The 14,512-nt window shown below is 50.2% G+C and overlaps 2 protein-coding genes across 2 annotated transcripts; one reads left to right on the top strand and one right to left on the bottom strand.

The window, feature by feature from the left end:
* Positions 1 to 2,651: 2,651 nt before the first annotated feature.
* On the top strand, positions 2,652 to 4,909 carry LOC131290376 (adenosylhomocysteinase). The gene is made up of 3 exons (XM_058319527.1): positions 2,652 to 2,808; positions 3,168 to 3,358; positions 3,816 to 4,909. Exons 1-3 carry the CDS (start codon positions 2,784 to 2,786, stop codon positions 4,896 to 4,898), a joined length of 1,299 nt encoding a protein of 432 aa, XP_058175510.1. The 5' UTR covers positions 2,652 to 2,783; the 3' UTR covers positions 4,899 to 4,909.
* A 449-nt stretch (positions 4,910 to 5,358) lies between these two features.
* LOC131290637 (uncharacterized) lies at positions 5,359 to 12,193 on the bottom strand. Its single transcript, XM_058319799.1, has 4 exons — positions 11,936 to 12,193; positions 9,732 to 11,259; positions 9,473 to 9,664; positions 5,359 to 5,507 (listed from the first exon to the last, which is right to left on the bottom strand). The coding sequence occupies exons 1-4, from the start codon at positions 12,191 to 12,193 to the stop codon at positions 5,359 to 5,361; spliced, it is 2,127 nt and encodes a 708-aa protein (XP_058175782.1).
* Between the last annotated feature and the right edge of the window lie 2,319 nt (positions 12,194 to 14,512).

Here is a 14,512-nt window from a genome sequence, read left to right as displayed (position 1 = left end):
CATATAGCAGCAGCGCTTCAAAAATGGTACATTTCTTTAAGATTCAACTGCACAACTCCTCGCCAACTATTCCTTCGAACTCGTGCTGGGCCAGAGGTTTTGACCGGTCAATTTTCGGGCTCTTACTTGGAAGGTTTCCTCTGGCCGGAACTGTAAACGCCCCGAAGGCGTCACAACGCAACGAGCTGTGCAGTTGCGGGAACAGTTCGAGTCCAACAACTGGCGGTATGAAAAGGTACGGAGCTTTTGAAGGTTGTTTCATGCGTGTAAAACTTTTATAAATGTCTTCACCAGCCAGATGGTGTTGTTCTTGCCTCTATGGATATGTGAAACCCTCGCTAATTACCGGAACCATTAGCAACTTATGAATTCGCCCAGTTTCCAAGAATCCATTGGTGGAATATTCCTTTCCAGTGAGAACGACACACGAATTGTAGTGACTATACAATTTCACTTCGGCTTGTCCAAGTCGACGGTTGGTAGAAAATGCGGTTCGCCTCAGAAACCCGTTTTACCGGGGCTTCTGGAAAATGATGGGCATTTTCAAAAAGTTTTATATTTTAACGCCCTCCCTGTCCCTCTCCCACGTTCTGCTTTTCGGTCTGCGGTGGTTGTTTGTTGATTGTCCCGTTCGAAGCGGTCGCACTCGACTGAACACTGAAGCACACCGATCGGTCGGATGTGCGAATGCTGCGTGACTTTGGATCCGTGTCCGAACTTATTTACACTGATTTAACTTTGCTCGCAACTGCACACTTACGCCTCCTCGATCCCTGCAAGTACCACTGAAGGGAGGCGCTGCCTTCTGAGGGACGGGAAGGGAAAACTCGCTCGCTCCCAGGAGCTCTAGGATTATTTCCTCGCGTGCCCGGCAGAATCGTACGCCCAGCACTAACTAACGAAGCGGACTGATCGGTACGATTGCCGAACGCCGCAACGGTCCTCTTATGCTCGGCCGCTCGCCGTGTCTCACACACACACTATCGTTATTATCAAGGTTTTCATAACCTCCAGGTTGTCTCAAAGGTCCGCCATTACGGTCCAATGCGGACCGCGTGTCAATAAAGCTGTGTGTTAAAACTTTGTGTTATGCACAGAAAGTTGTTTCAATAGCATCTCAATCTTAATAGTTCCATACTTTGACGCTTTATGATACCGAGAAACGTCAATTTGACAGTCTTCTTTTCTTAAAAATTACATTTGAGGGTATTTTAATTGGGAGGACGGAAACGATAGAAACTGTCAGATTTCTCGACGCGGTCCCATACAAAAGGTAAACAACACTTTGAAAAAAGCGAAAAAATGGCTGGCCGTCTCGACGACCCAAAACGACGTGTCGAGACGATGCACGGAAACAAAACGACGTGGGTAGCCATTTTTTCGCTTTTTTCAAAGGTGTTGTTTGCCTTTTGTATGGGATCGTGTCGAGAAATGTGACAGTTTCTGTCGTTTTCGTCCTCTCAATTAAAACACCCTCAATTATTCGAAATGGTGTAGCAAATCAAAAACGAAAAGTCCGTTTTCCGATCCGAAAGGAACAATTTTGTTGGAGATTGGTTCATCTCAATCATATAGATTCTGTGAAAAATAAAATTACAAAATTTAGTCTATTTGTGTATGTGGTCCAAAATCACTTAGCTTCTCTCGGAAGAGAGTTTCTGTAACCGAAAGACGGTATATTATAGATCAGTGGTCAGCAGTTCGTAATACCGGAGGGTGCCAGAATGCCATTTATGACATACAGTTTTAGAGCGAATATTTTATTTATTTTGGTAGGGTTTTGCACTTTTCTCTCATACCATATCCGTTTTTGTATGGCTTGATGAAAATTCTTTCAAAAGAAAGAAATTATAATGCCTGCTAAACCGATGCTATAGTCCCACCTCTCACTTTATATCCACCTTGGTTTGTATCCATATACGACAGTGTACCCGTAGTAGTAATGTTGTGCGCGCGGTCGCGTAGCATGGCATAAAAATATGGCACCTACACAACCACTATGACGTCAGATGGCTCCTAAAAGGGACGAGTTCTTTTGGTTGATGCTGAATGAAAACATTTTACGATTAACTTTCTAGTGAAATTGCCTTAAGTAGCTCGTTTTGTATTTTGCAAAAATGCAGACGCAACGTGTCTGGCATTGCTTCCGGCAGTTTTACGCGGTAACATTGGGCGGGGCAGACGAGCCTTCATGGTTTGGTGTATCCAGTTGGATTATGTAGTGCTGGGCCTCAGGTATGGGGTTTCTTATAAGACTTTCAGTTTATGCTTCCAGCTGCAGGGAACAGCTGAATTTAAATGTCCTTCCGTTACAGTTGTTGCAACATTTCATCAACACTGAAGGCCATAGATTTCTTTACGTGCAATTAAATATAAATTAATTCAAATTTTTGCTAGGCAAATGCTATACGTACAATGTCTCTCGACCACCGAAATTGGTATAAACGGTTAAAGCTTCTCCGTACCTCGAGCATAAAGGCTGCCTGACACGACGCAACACAGCGTGCTGCAAGTCAACTGTCAGCACCAGCTGTCACACGCTTGACGATTCAGAGATAATCGCGAAGAAAACTCGCGCTTCTTCTGAACCGCAACTTGAGGAAAGTTTACCTCCTGCACGACATGTGGCGAGGCAGGTCACTTAGTCTACCGGCACCGTGGAGGCAACACACGTTTTCCTCCGGACACTGGAAGCAGCGACGTACTGTGGTGAAATCCTAGCGGATAGATAGTGCATCAATCAAAGCAGCATCCAGCAACATTCGATCAAACATTCCCTGGAAATGTCGAAACCACAGTACAAAGTCGGTAAGTACGATAGTGTTCAAGACTGATAACGGCTTTTTGGGAAGGGATTTGAAAATGTTAAACGATCATCTTAACAGAAGTTTGAGTTTTGTGTTAAAATCAGTAGCATATTACAATTGGAAATCGATGTGCAGATGGTATTCTTAAAATAACGCTGTTTATTGAAAGTTAAAGTTATTAAAAATATTCATTTTCTTCGAAAAGACTATGTTAAACTGATCGACTAATCGCGATCGAAATACTGTTGATAAGAGGTGTTATTGCACGGGTAATGTTTGTAACGTAATAATTCTCGCTAAATGTTCTTATTGAATTTGTTTTCTTTTTTATTCGTTTCTGTTTGTCTGCCGCTTCACCAGCCGACATCTCGCTGGCCGAGTTCGGGCGGAAGGAAATCATTCTGGCCGAAAACGAAATGCCCGGCCTGATGGCGTGCCGCGCCAAGTACGGCCCGCTGAAGATCCTGAAGGGTGCCCGAATCGCCGGCTGCCTGCATATGACCATCCAGACTGCCGTGTTGATCGAAACGCTGATAGAGCTCGGCGCGGAGGTACGTTGCCGAACAACAAACTGACCAAACGGGCACAAAACTATCTCGAAACAACGATGACCCCCTGGCTTGGCCCAGCGCGGTACGGTTAGCGAATCAATGTTGCCACCCCAAAGTAGCATGGTTTTGACGGCTCGCAACGTAACAGACGATGCGGAAGTGCTGATAACCTTTTCCCTGGGAAGCCTTGACCCGCTCGCCGGATGAGTTGAACGTTTTCCTATGGACACCTCATGGGGAGATTGGGAAATAACGAAACCAAAACAGCTTCGACCCGTGCTGCTAGTGACGCACAAAGTAACGATCAAGAATGTCGTATGTTTTTTTGTCGACATATTTTTGTATACGTTGAGTGACGAAGTGTACTCAATGAGAAACCTATCTTAGACACGTTTTGTTGCCCATCGCCCATCTGATTGCAAGCTATGAATATGCTAATCTTGCTTTTGTATTTTAGGTTCAGTGGAGCAGCTGCAATATCTTCAGCACGCAGGATCATGCGGCCGCCGCAATGGCCAAGGCGGGTGTCCCGGTGTACGCGTGGAAGGGTGAAACCGACGAGGAGTATTTGTGGTGCATCCGGCAGACGCTCATCTTCCCGGACGGCAAGCCGCTGAACATGATCCTGGACGACGGAGGCGACCTAACGAACCTGGTACACGCCGAGCACCCGGAGCTGCTTGGGGAGATTCGCGGCCTAAGCGAGGAGACCACGACCGGCGTCCACAACCTGTACAAGATGTTCCGCGAGGATCGCCTGGGCATGCCGGCGATCAACGTGAACGATTCCGTCACGAAGAGCAAGTTCGACAACCTGTACGGCTGCCGGGAGTCGCTGCTGGACGGTATCAAGCGCGCGACGGACGTGATGATTGCGGGCAAGGTGTGCGTTGTTGCCGGCTACGGCGACGTCGGTAAAGGATGCGCCCAGGCACTGCGAGGCTCCGGCGGGCGTGTGCTGGTGACCGAGATCGACCCCATCAACGCCCTGCAGGCGGCCATGGAGGGGTACGAGGTGACGACGATGGAAGAGGCGAGCCGCGAGGCACAGATCTTCGTCACCACGACCGGTTGCACGGATATCATCGTCGGCGAGCACTTCCTCAACATGAAGGACGACTCGATCGTGTGCAACATCGGGCACTTTGACTGCGAGCTGGACGTGACCTGGCTCGAGAAGAACGCACTGGAGAAGGTCAACATCAAGCCCCAGGTCGACCGGTACCGGCTGGCGAACGGCAACCACATCATCCTGCTCGCCGAAGGTCGCCTGGTGAACCTTGGCTGTGCCATGGGCCACTCCAGCTTCGTCATGTCGAACTCGTTCACCAACCAGGTGCTGGCACAGATCGAACTTTGGACAAACCGGGAGCAGTACGCCGTCGGTGTGCACGTGCTGCCGAAGACGCTGGACGAGGAGGTGGCCGCCCTCCATCTGGACAAGCTGGGCGTTAAGCTGACCAAGCTGACCAAGCACCAGTCGGACTACCTGAACCTGCCGGTGGACGGGCCGTACAAACCGGAACATTACCGTTACTAGTGACGTTTTCAGCTTGGAGCAATAAATTTCACCACTAACGTTCAATCGTGTGATTTCTGGAATTCATAGAAATGAACATACACCAGGGAATGGATAAGGAACAATGGAGTATGTCATGTCTTATAGGTTTCTTTCGCTTTCAACTCCAATGTGCTTCTTGCTCTGGTCTGGTTTTCTTCCCATTAGTAGTCAACGTAGGTATGATAATTGCAAAATGAAAAACCATTTTAAAATGATTTGATGTATATATAAGTTATATTTTACACAGCTATAAAGATGCTTAGGCTACATATATGCCGGTAGATAACTGCACTAGATATACAATTCATCGCAGCAACTAACGCTACTAGATTAGATGCTGGAGGGCTTTAGCGCCAGACAACCTTCTTAGATGCTAGATAGACCTACTTGTAGTAAATGCACCCTTGTTTTATTCACCTTCCAGCAGCGGGGAGGTCTCTCAGCTCGGCGACTTCGTCGCTGCCTGCCGCTGGCGCTGGCGGGGTGTGAAATAGTACATCTCCAGACACCAGCTGATTGCCATCGCGAACGTGGCGATATTCAGCACGTGCAGTGTGGTCGCGTAGTTGGTCGCATCTCGCACAAAGCCTGTGATGGATATGAAGCGAAGAACGTGGTCTTAGAAAACATTTATTTTAATTTTAATTTTTCCTACCATTCTGCCTTTTAAACCCAACTTGTTCTCTGTTTTTCGATTGCTATATTTTTTGCGTATTGTTTCTGTTAGTTATAATGTACATCAGGTTGAGTATTATGGCTAACAGGCAGAATTATGTTTTGGTCGTAGACATAAGGGTTAAAAATCTTTGACACAGCTGTTTCCAGATTGGCAAGGATCAACTTGCCCGGACCTAGCACAAATGAGGCACGTTCAGACAATGGCACAGCGGTGGTCGACCAGGCTTTCTCATCGTCCGTTTTGACAGTCCGTTCCCAGCGAGGCTCCGATCATGTGGACCAGGAACTTGAAGGCTCGGGCCGCAACATGGCATGGTTTTTAAGAAGAGGAGAGAAAACATATGTGTCGGCAGCATCGGTCGTGCGCGCCGGTGTGCGTGCGCAAAGATGATGCTTCATGCTCAACGAGCGGTGTGTGCGTGCGTTCGTTCTAGATATAAGCGTTCACCGTAAACGATCCGCCAGTGTGCCTTAAGCGGCGCGTGTGCGCATGTGGAAGCATTTGCAGAAGTCGGCTAAAAGTAAAAGAATGGCTCATCGGGTACGGACCGGATGGAAAACGGCCAGTGAAACCAGTGCGAAGCAAGTGTAGCGTCGAGCGTAGCAATGCCGACTGGAAAACGGTACGTACTTCCTTAATTCATGCCGCCAAATTTCTCTTCCTACAAGACGCTAGTGTTACAAGCGAAAGTGAAAAAGTAAAGCTGGTCGCAGTTAAATTCGCTTATGCGGGGAGAGGATTTAGCTGCCGAAATAAATCCCCGTTCGGTTCATTGCCCCCGCCGCGTGTGGCCATAATTGCCGACAGTTTTGCAAAGCGCCGCCATCGTCGAGCCACACACAAGCCATACGGTTCGCGGTTCATGTCCCTTGCTCGTTTGCTGGAGAAGTCCGTGGGCCCCTTCGCCTTGGCAGTATGGGTGCGTCCGTACGATTGTTTTTTCCCGCATCCTCTTTCGCTGGTGCGCGTCATGTGCACATCAGCTGTGCTGCGGTTTGGCGGAAAAGTTACTCCACGGTACGGGTTTTACACTTTCTTAGCTCGGTGCCTTTCTTCGAGACGGCAGCAGGTTTTCCCGGCGCCACCCGCGGTTCATCCTAAGAGCCGTTCTTTGTCTCCTTTGTCTTATCCGTGTGCCTTTGAACTCTCGCTTAAACTCACTTCCAGCTATCGATCCAGCGTGTGACAGTAATTTTACAATTGTTCACCGAACAGAACACCAGTTTGATCAGGCTCATCCATTTTGGTTTTGGCTCTACAGTTCGAGAACAGCGCTATTCTATGCGAGTGCAACGAACCTCACCATGCGCCACCATTTTCGCCATCATGGTCTGCTAGTTATCAACCGTGCTGATATTTTTTATTATATTTTAAAACACAATGTGCCTCATCGAGTCACGAGACTGGAGTGTGTTTGAAAGTGTGGTTCTGTCGAGCAATCGGTAGGCCAGTTTTTGGAATGGTGATTTTTAGTTGTGAAACAAACCGTCACATGTGTTTGCGTTAAATCAAGGGTTATTATCAAAAAAAAGTGTCTCCCAATATTGACTACGGCAATTGTCTCTATCTTTATGGAATTATATTTACTACAAGGTGTATCCTGAAACGATAGAGCTGGCCATTTTAGGTTCCTTTTCTAGGTGCAATATTTAGGGAGTTGCATCATGCTGATTGTATGTCTCGTTGCACCCTAGTAAAAGGCTGTTTAAACATTGCCATACAATTTTTTCCATCGTGAGGTAAAAAGAAGAGGAATAATTGCACGTGGTTATTGAAATTTTGTTAAAAAAAACTCCAAAATAATGGCTTACGCAATACAGCTTAAGGATGAAATCTTGTGACGACATTTCGTGTGTTTGTAAAGTGTGAGTTTAATCCATCTTCATCTAGGGTTCATTAGCATATTTGAAACAAAAGTATATATAACGTGTTTCGCAGAACCAATCGTAGCCCTTTAAGCTCGGCCAAAGAAATAATTATACATGTTTGCATAAAAACGGAGGAAACGCACATTCACATTCATTCACTCTGCTTGTATGTGAAATATTTAATTTTGCCCCTGATTCCCCTTTCTGCAGCATTAGGTTTAGCTTATTTTTGTTATCCTAGGTTATGTATACGGGTCAAAGTTCAAGGGTATCAAGCAAGAGCTTGCGAATGGCAAAACCGCATGCTTCAAGAACATGTGCTCGTCTCTTATGGTGATGGCCTTTGTTAGCCCTGTGGGTCTGTGTGTCGGAACGCGACTGTTTTCAGAATCGCTGCGTCCCCGCGGCGTCTCCGCGAACATCACGCACACGCCAACCGTCCCGTCAGATGATCGATCGAGTGAGCTGTCAATTTGTTTGGCTGCACTTTCGATACTTCAGTATCATCTGTTGCTCGTCTCGCGGTGCGTGTTCTTCGTAGTGTTCATAGGAAAACATAAAGACGGCGAACAAAGTATTCTTTTCCCGCGAACGAACAACGGTGGCTCACCTTAAAGGTGCAGCTGGAGGATGCTTGCAGACGTGCAGACGCCAGGCTAAGTGTTCCGAGTAAGTTGTTTACATCACACAACTGCTAATTAGTCGACGGCCTGTTCCTGCGAGCTCCACCACACAATGAATTCGGTTGTCATGGGGCCCGATGATGAGGTAGTGCTCAACTTTGCAACAAACCGGTTTTTCCACGTCCCACGCAGTAGTAGCTTCACACTGGCATTGGGACGTTCATTTCAGAGGCGAAATATTGATTTTCCAACCGGCTTCCGGAGGGACGCTCGACGGGCAGGGAGGCGCGATGGGAGGGGCAAGCGCAATAATGTAATGTGATTATCGAGGGCATGAAGACGCGCGTCGTCTCTGTTGGGGTGCAAAATGCCAAGAAATCACTGTGCGCCGTAAAGTCATTATCGATCGGCGACTCTTTTTTTGTTGCATCGACAGGGCTGTCGAACCAGAACTGGTTTGCTTAGTTTTTTTGATTAGGGAAAAGATAGTTGTGAATTCTGTAGAGAAGAGTACTTTGAATAGAAGCATTATTTCACTCCATCTACTTTACACTTAGTTTTCCCACTATACATCATCAGCCTTACTGCAGACGAAAATATGTAGGGAAAACTGAGGTAATATGCTGTTGACTATGTTTTTTCCAGCCCACATAAGAACATCCAATCCATTTTCTATCAGGTCTGATAAAGACACTTTTCTTTTAAACGGCTTTAAAATAGTATGCTGCTTACTCTATACTTCTACTATTTATTTCAAGTACTTCTGGTTCGATCACTTCAAATTTCGATCGACAAGTGACTATCTTCAAAGCACTTCCCCCACAACACGTGCGACGGCTGGGATGTGTCAGACACTTGGTGAGACACCTGCTGGTCTCGTGTCTTATATCTTTGAAAACAGAGCGAAACCAGGAACGAAACGGAGAAAGTAGGTGGAGGTTTCGTTTTCTTTTTAAAATGTCCTCCCTCTGAGGAGAGTTGCGTGTCACCTGACCTTTTAGGAGATTAGCCGTTCGTAATACCCGCTGATGGCAGGCTTGGAAGTGGATCTCACAACTTCTTCCTCAGTTCACGGTTCGTTCTTGCAAAAACACATCTTTCTCAAAACGGTTACGATGGAATCGAAGGGTAGTCACCATGGCACAAGGGTAGTCACCATGAAATTTCCGGCCATCCACACCAAAGTTGGACAGCTCTGCCACATTCGTATGTAAACAACATCCGATGGTAGCGAATGACCGCGATTTGCATTATTTAGTAACGAGAAGACCCAAGTAGCTCGTGTAGTGTGTCTAGCGCCATCGCTGACAGTTGTTGCCGGAGGAACAGTGTTGTGCAAGTTGTTGGCTGCAGGTCCTCGTGGTGGTACGGTGTGCAACTTACCGACAAGCGGTCCGACGAAGAAGTAGAATAGACCGGCGAAAAGGAGATGGATGCCGGTGGCACCGGGCAGCCGATCGAGGGATACGTGGGACGGGATGGCCAGGGCCATGAAGACCGTCCGTAGGCCCTTGTTGAACCCGATCCAGCAGGCAACGGTCAGCACTACCGGGTAGCTGTGAAAGTGGGCCAGCACTGGGTGGGCGAAAGAGGTTGAGGTTAGGCCGTGGCGAAGTGACGCGCCGGCTGCTGTACAACTTACCGATGCGCCCGAGCGCCATGTTGATAACGCCGATCAGGAAGAACGTGCGATTCTGCCAGCTGATGCGCTCGGCCAGCAGCGGTATGATGCACCGGCAGGTGATGTCCGTGACGCCGAGCACCGACATGGCCATGGCGATCTGGTCCCGCGTGCAGCCGAAGTCGGCCAGCACGAACGGCGTCAGGATGGAGAAGTTCAGCTCGGCGAAGTTCGCTAGCGTGATGCCGACCATGATGTTGAGGTAGACGAAGTCTCGCAGTAGGTCGAGGTCGAAGAAGATGGCAATGCGCTGGAGCAGCGTTAGAGGCGGCGGTTCTGCCGGCTGCTGCTGCCCATCGTCGGCCATGAGTGACTTGAGCACCTCGGAGCAGGTGCAGGTGCGCTTGGAGTCCTCGACCAGCTGGGCGAGCCGCTTGGACGCCTGCTTGAGGACATCCTTTTCGCCAGTTCCAGGCGGGTTGTCGCGTTTGCGCGGCAGTGCTGGCGGTGTATTGGAGGACGCCAGGCTGGACAGATTGGCCGCCACGGTCGAAGCCTTGGGCGGGCCGTGGTACCCGCCGCCGGTAGTGTCCAGGCCTTCCACGATCGTGGGCCGACGAAGGGGCTCATGCTCGGCCTGCACGGTCGGGCAGTCCTCCGTGTGGCACTCGTCGATGGTGACCTTGCCTACCGCCACCCCGGCCGGGCTTGCGACGTACGTCTTCACGTCGCCCAGGTTGAGCATCGAGGGTCGCAGCGAAAGGTAGCGCGGTGTGGTGAGACTGAGGCGCGATCCGTACAGTGACCGGAGCGAGCTGCGCGAGTACCAGCCATCGTTGGCGCGGGACAGCATCGGTGTGCCGGTCTCCACCACCGCGTCATACCCGAGCAGTTCCTGCCGGCTACGCTCGATCGGGAGCGTGTTGAACGGAACTCCCCGGGGGTCGTGCGCACTCTGGCAGTAGCTGCAGCGAGCGCTCGGTGCCGGCGTCGCCGGCAGGTTGGGGTCATCGCCGGTCGGGACGGGTGTCCGAGCGTGCCACTGGACCGGCTGGTACAGCAGGGCCAAGGCTACGGCGTTCATCGCGAACCCGCCGAACAACAGTACCGTGCCGTTGGTGCCGAAGTGGCGCTGTAGCAGCGTGATGAGATGGGGCGCCACAATCGGTCCCAAGCCAGTCAGGGTCCAGGCGAAGCCGGTGGCAATGCGGCGCTTCTGCTTGAAGTACGTGTTGAGGGCGAGCGAGTTCGCCGACGCGTTGATGCCGACACCGGCACCGTACAGGATGGCGAAGGTGAGCATGTAGCCGGTGAAACTGCTCGCCAGCGCGGTCAGCGTGACGGCCACACCGACGAGCAGTGCGCCGAAGAACGCCACCTGGCGGTAGGTGAACCGGCGGAACATGGGCCCGTTCGCCAGCCCGACGATCGATGTCAGCGCCGAGTGGGTGTTGATGATGGTCGTCACCTCGGACGCGTTGATCGAGAGTTCGGACATGCGCTCCTTGAACAGTAGCCCAAACTGCTGCAGCACCGGAAAGGTGCAGAGCTGCGAAGAGGGACGAGGAAAAGGAGGAGGAGATTGTTTGATAGTAGAGTTGTGTCTTGTGCGATTGTTCGAGAACTGAAATTCATTCGCGTTCGATCCAAGAGCTCGTGAATCTTAACGATCCATGACCCTCCAGATGGATGGATCTGTTGACCAAAACAAAACAAACACACCGACATCAAATTCTACAACTCCTCCAATTGACATTTTACGATTCTTTGGTAAATCTTGGAGTGTTTGACACATCAACATTCAAGTCCAGCAAATTCCTTGTGTTGTTAACCGGCGAACAGCTGTATCTCCCTTGTCCCAGAGTGGAAGATCAGAACCAGAATGTTCGATCATGACAGGAAATAAGTTCGCGTTGTTTGGCCATTAGCGCACAGCGTCGAGAACTGCTGTTCGTGTTATAAAAGATCGTCTGGTTATGGCCGTCCTTTCTGGTATTGTTGGAGATATGCCGTCTCAAAGGAGATACTTCATCTTAACTTGTACGGTCGTCAAGTATCGTCGAAGACATCTACCAGACTTAAATATTGGTTTGTAAAACGATGTATGGTCGTTTTAAAAGTTCATGAATCCGTAACATCACGACTCATCAAGAGGGCATCTGACTGTGAGCAACACAACTCTATTTGATCAAGCAGCTGTTAATTGCCCGGTTCGTTCTACTCACGTTGGAAAATCCGGCCGCCAGGACCACCATCCAGCCCCAGCCTCCGTCCGGCGCCACGAAGTCACTGCCGAGCTGGGACCGATTTTTCGGTAGTTTTGGATGCTGTCGCACTTTAGCTGTTGGCACCCGCACATCGCCATTCACCGGCTTCGGTCGCATCTTAACCGGGTACTTCCCTCGCTGCAGGTCGTCGATGCGCATGGTGGCCTGGTTGGTGTACTCCGCGTCGTCGTCCGAGCCGGACGCGTCCGGTTTCATGGCGCTTCGGTGAAAGGATTCGCTCTCTGACGCTCTCCTGCCCCGCTGTGTGTTGAGCCGTCGCGCAGTGTTGCCCGATCCCGATCCAATCAGGTCATCCGGTGGTGCGCAGATAATCGAAGCGCGAGCGAAATGCCGATGCGGTAATGCCGCCCGCCGCTACCAGGACCGGAATCTAAACTGAGCAGATTGTCGCGATTAATTACACAATTATACGTCCGTCGGGCGTGCGCTCGCGAGCTCCTCTTGCGCTGCCCGTTCGATGTGTAGGGCAGCGATTGTGCCTACAGTATCTTGCACGCCGTGGGCTAGAGTGCCTACGTCGCCCCCGGCGGGTATTGCGGGTGTGTATTCCGCCTTATCGTCCGCCCGCTCGCATTCGCTAATCACTAGAGATCACACGGCCGTAGGGTTTGACCTACGCCTGGAGCCCCACCGAATGTGCTTGGAGCCGATCATCAGCCCCACGCTGCAAGTGTGTACCCAATCTCTTGAACGGCGACTTCACCGCAGTCACCGCCTTCACGTGCGCCACCCTGCCGAGCTCTACTACAATGCACTTCTTGTTGTTTTAGGAGGCGCACACCGACACTCAGTTCGACACTCGCTGGAGCTACAAAATTGATTGCTTATTAAGCCGAGCTCCCTTGCTAGAGCGCTCTCTCTCTTTCCCTCTCTATATCTCTCTGGTGTGACCGCGTGGAAAGATAGGCCGCCCCGATACCATGCTGCGGTGACGTGCGCGGGACCTTCTGCTTTGCGTGCGAAATGTGCCCTTCCGTGGGCCCACAGTTGTCACATGATTTCATTGATTGACTTTGGCACACCGCACACGGTACACGTTGCAAGGTATACTGAGGCTTAAGCTTGGCAGGGTGCACTCGAGGCAAGGACCGAACGCTCGTGCCCTACAAAGTATAAATCGCCAACTCAACACCACATGGCCGTATGATCCCCACGATGCCGCACTTCAGAGGAAGGTCGCTGCATCGATGCCATAAACACCGTATTGGAGGCTAGGGCTTGGCACGCTCGGCAAACTTTGGACGTCCGAGAAGTTCGGTTACGAAAACCTCACGGAGCAAATAGTGTAAGCAGAAAGTAACACTTTCGATTTGTGGAAGACACTTTTAGTATTCTGGGATGTCATAACATTGCCCATACGTCCCTGGGAGATGGCATTCAGTGCTACTCCGCTGGCCGTTTGCAAAAACGATGATAAACGACATGGGCGACCTTTACCTTGCCGTTTTGAAGTCCAAGTATCCAAGTCGTAAAAGCGCTCGGGTACTCATCTCCATCCACAAAAAAAAAGGTGTCGGCCGTGCTAGCGGCAACACTTCGCCGATACGTGCCGTCTAATCCATCGCCGCCGGTTGATCATACGCCCAGAACGTGACTGCCGGTTGCTTGGTGCGGTTGTGTCGACGAACCTCGAGCCTCTAGTGTCCGGTGGCCGGGGTGCCGATTCTTTTTGGGACCTTTTTGTTTAAACGCGACGTGTGCACAGGTGTGGTGAGGAACTATCGCCTATCATAGGATGTAGCTGGTGGTGTTGGCCTACCTATGGGTGCACGCTTTTGCTGTCGTTTGGGAAGAATCTACTGCCACCGCTCATCTGAGGCTGTAGGGCAGAGAGAAAGAGCTACCAGGGAGTCCCTTCCCCGGTACTTGTTGATACAGCGGATGTTACAGCTCGGTATTTGTCTGCTGTCACACCGATGGCCTTTTTGCGGACGACTGGTAACGATGGTAATTTTGCGCGCTGTAGTCTTACCACAGCCCGGACCCGGGCTGTACCTCTTCTTCGCGTTCCGGCGTGGGGTTGTTCTGCTTTGCTACGATTACAGCATTCGAACGGATAATGGTTTGTTTTTGATAAATTAGCTCCGTCTCCCACGGTTGTTTGCATGCTATTGTGTCGCGCGTCACTCCGCCCGTTATCGATTGTCGTGTCGTGAATCCTCTTATCAGCGATTTCCAAAAAATCAAACGCTGTGTAATGCCAACAAGCGTACGCCCGTTTGTGCACAGAGCACCCCATTCCCCAGGGTGGGGGTGGGCTTTACCCTTACGCCCAATTTAAGTTGGGTGTTGCTATTATCTTCCGTGCGGGCAGGAATGGCGAAAAACTCTATATCGGGAATCGTTTCAAATTGCTAACCGGTATTTATGACCTACTTTTTTGGTGAACCTCCTCGCATCGGCACGCATGAGATTAGTTGGTCTCCATGCTGCGAACAGCTGATTTGATAGTGGGTACCCTAATTTCAAGTTAAAGTTAAAGTTAGCAGTTCCTGGGAAGCTGCTTTATCAATG

The sequence above is a fragment of the Anopheles ziemanni genome, chromosome X (genome assembly GCF_943734765.1).
Source record: "Anopheles ziemanni chromosome X, idAnoZiCoDA_A2_x.2, whole genome shotgun sequence".
NCBI lineage: Eukaryota > Metazoa > Arthropoda > Insecta > Diptera > Culicidae > Anopheles > Anopheles ziemanni.
The sequence above is the reverse complement of the archived record's forward strand: the minus strand, read 5'-3'. Positions and strand labels throughout refer to the sequence as shown.

What these genes read in the sequence shown, in the direction of transcription:
- LOC131290376 (XM_058319527.1), top strand. Translation starts at nt 2,784, where the DNA reads ATGTCGAAACCACAGTACAAAGTCG. An exon ending in GAAACCACAGTACAAAGTCG is followed by an intron (nt 2,809 to 3,167) that starts GTAAGTACGATA and finishes CCGCTTCACCAG; the next exon opens with CCGACATCTCGCTGGCCGAG. An exon ending in TGATAGAGCTCGGCGCGGAG is followed by an intron (nt 3,359 to 3,815) that starts GTACGTTGCCGA and finishes TTTGTATTTTAG; the next exon opens with GTTCAGTGGAGCAGCTGCAA.
- LOC131290637 (XM_058319799.1), bottom strand. Translation starts at nt 12,193, where the DNA reads ATGAAACCGGACGCGTCCGGCTCGGACGACGACGCGGAGTACACCAAC. An exon ending in TGGCGGCCGGATTTTCCAAC is followed by an intron (nt 11,260 to 11,935) that starts GTGAGTAGAACG and finishes CCCTCTTCGCAG; the next exon opens with CTCTGCACCTTTCCGGTGCT. An exon ending in CTTCGTCGGACCGCTTGTCG is followed by an intron (nt 5,508 to 9,472) that starts GTAAGTTGCACA and finishes TATCCATCACAG; the next exon opens with GCTTTGTGCGAGATGCGACC.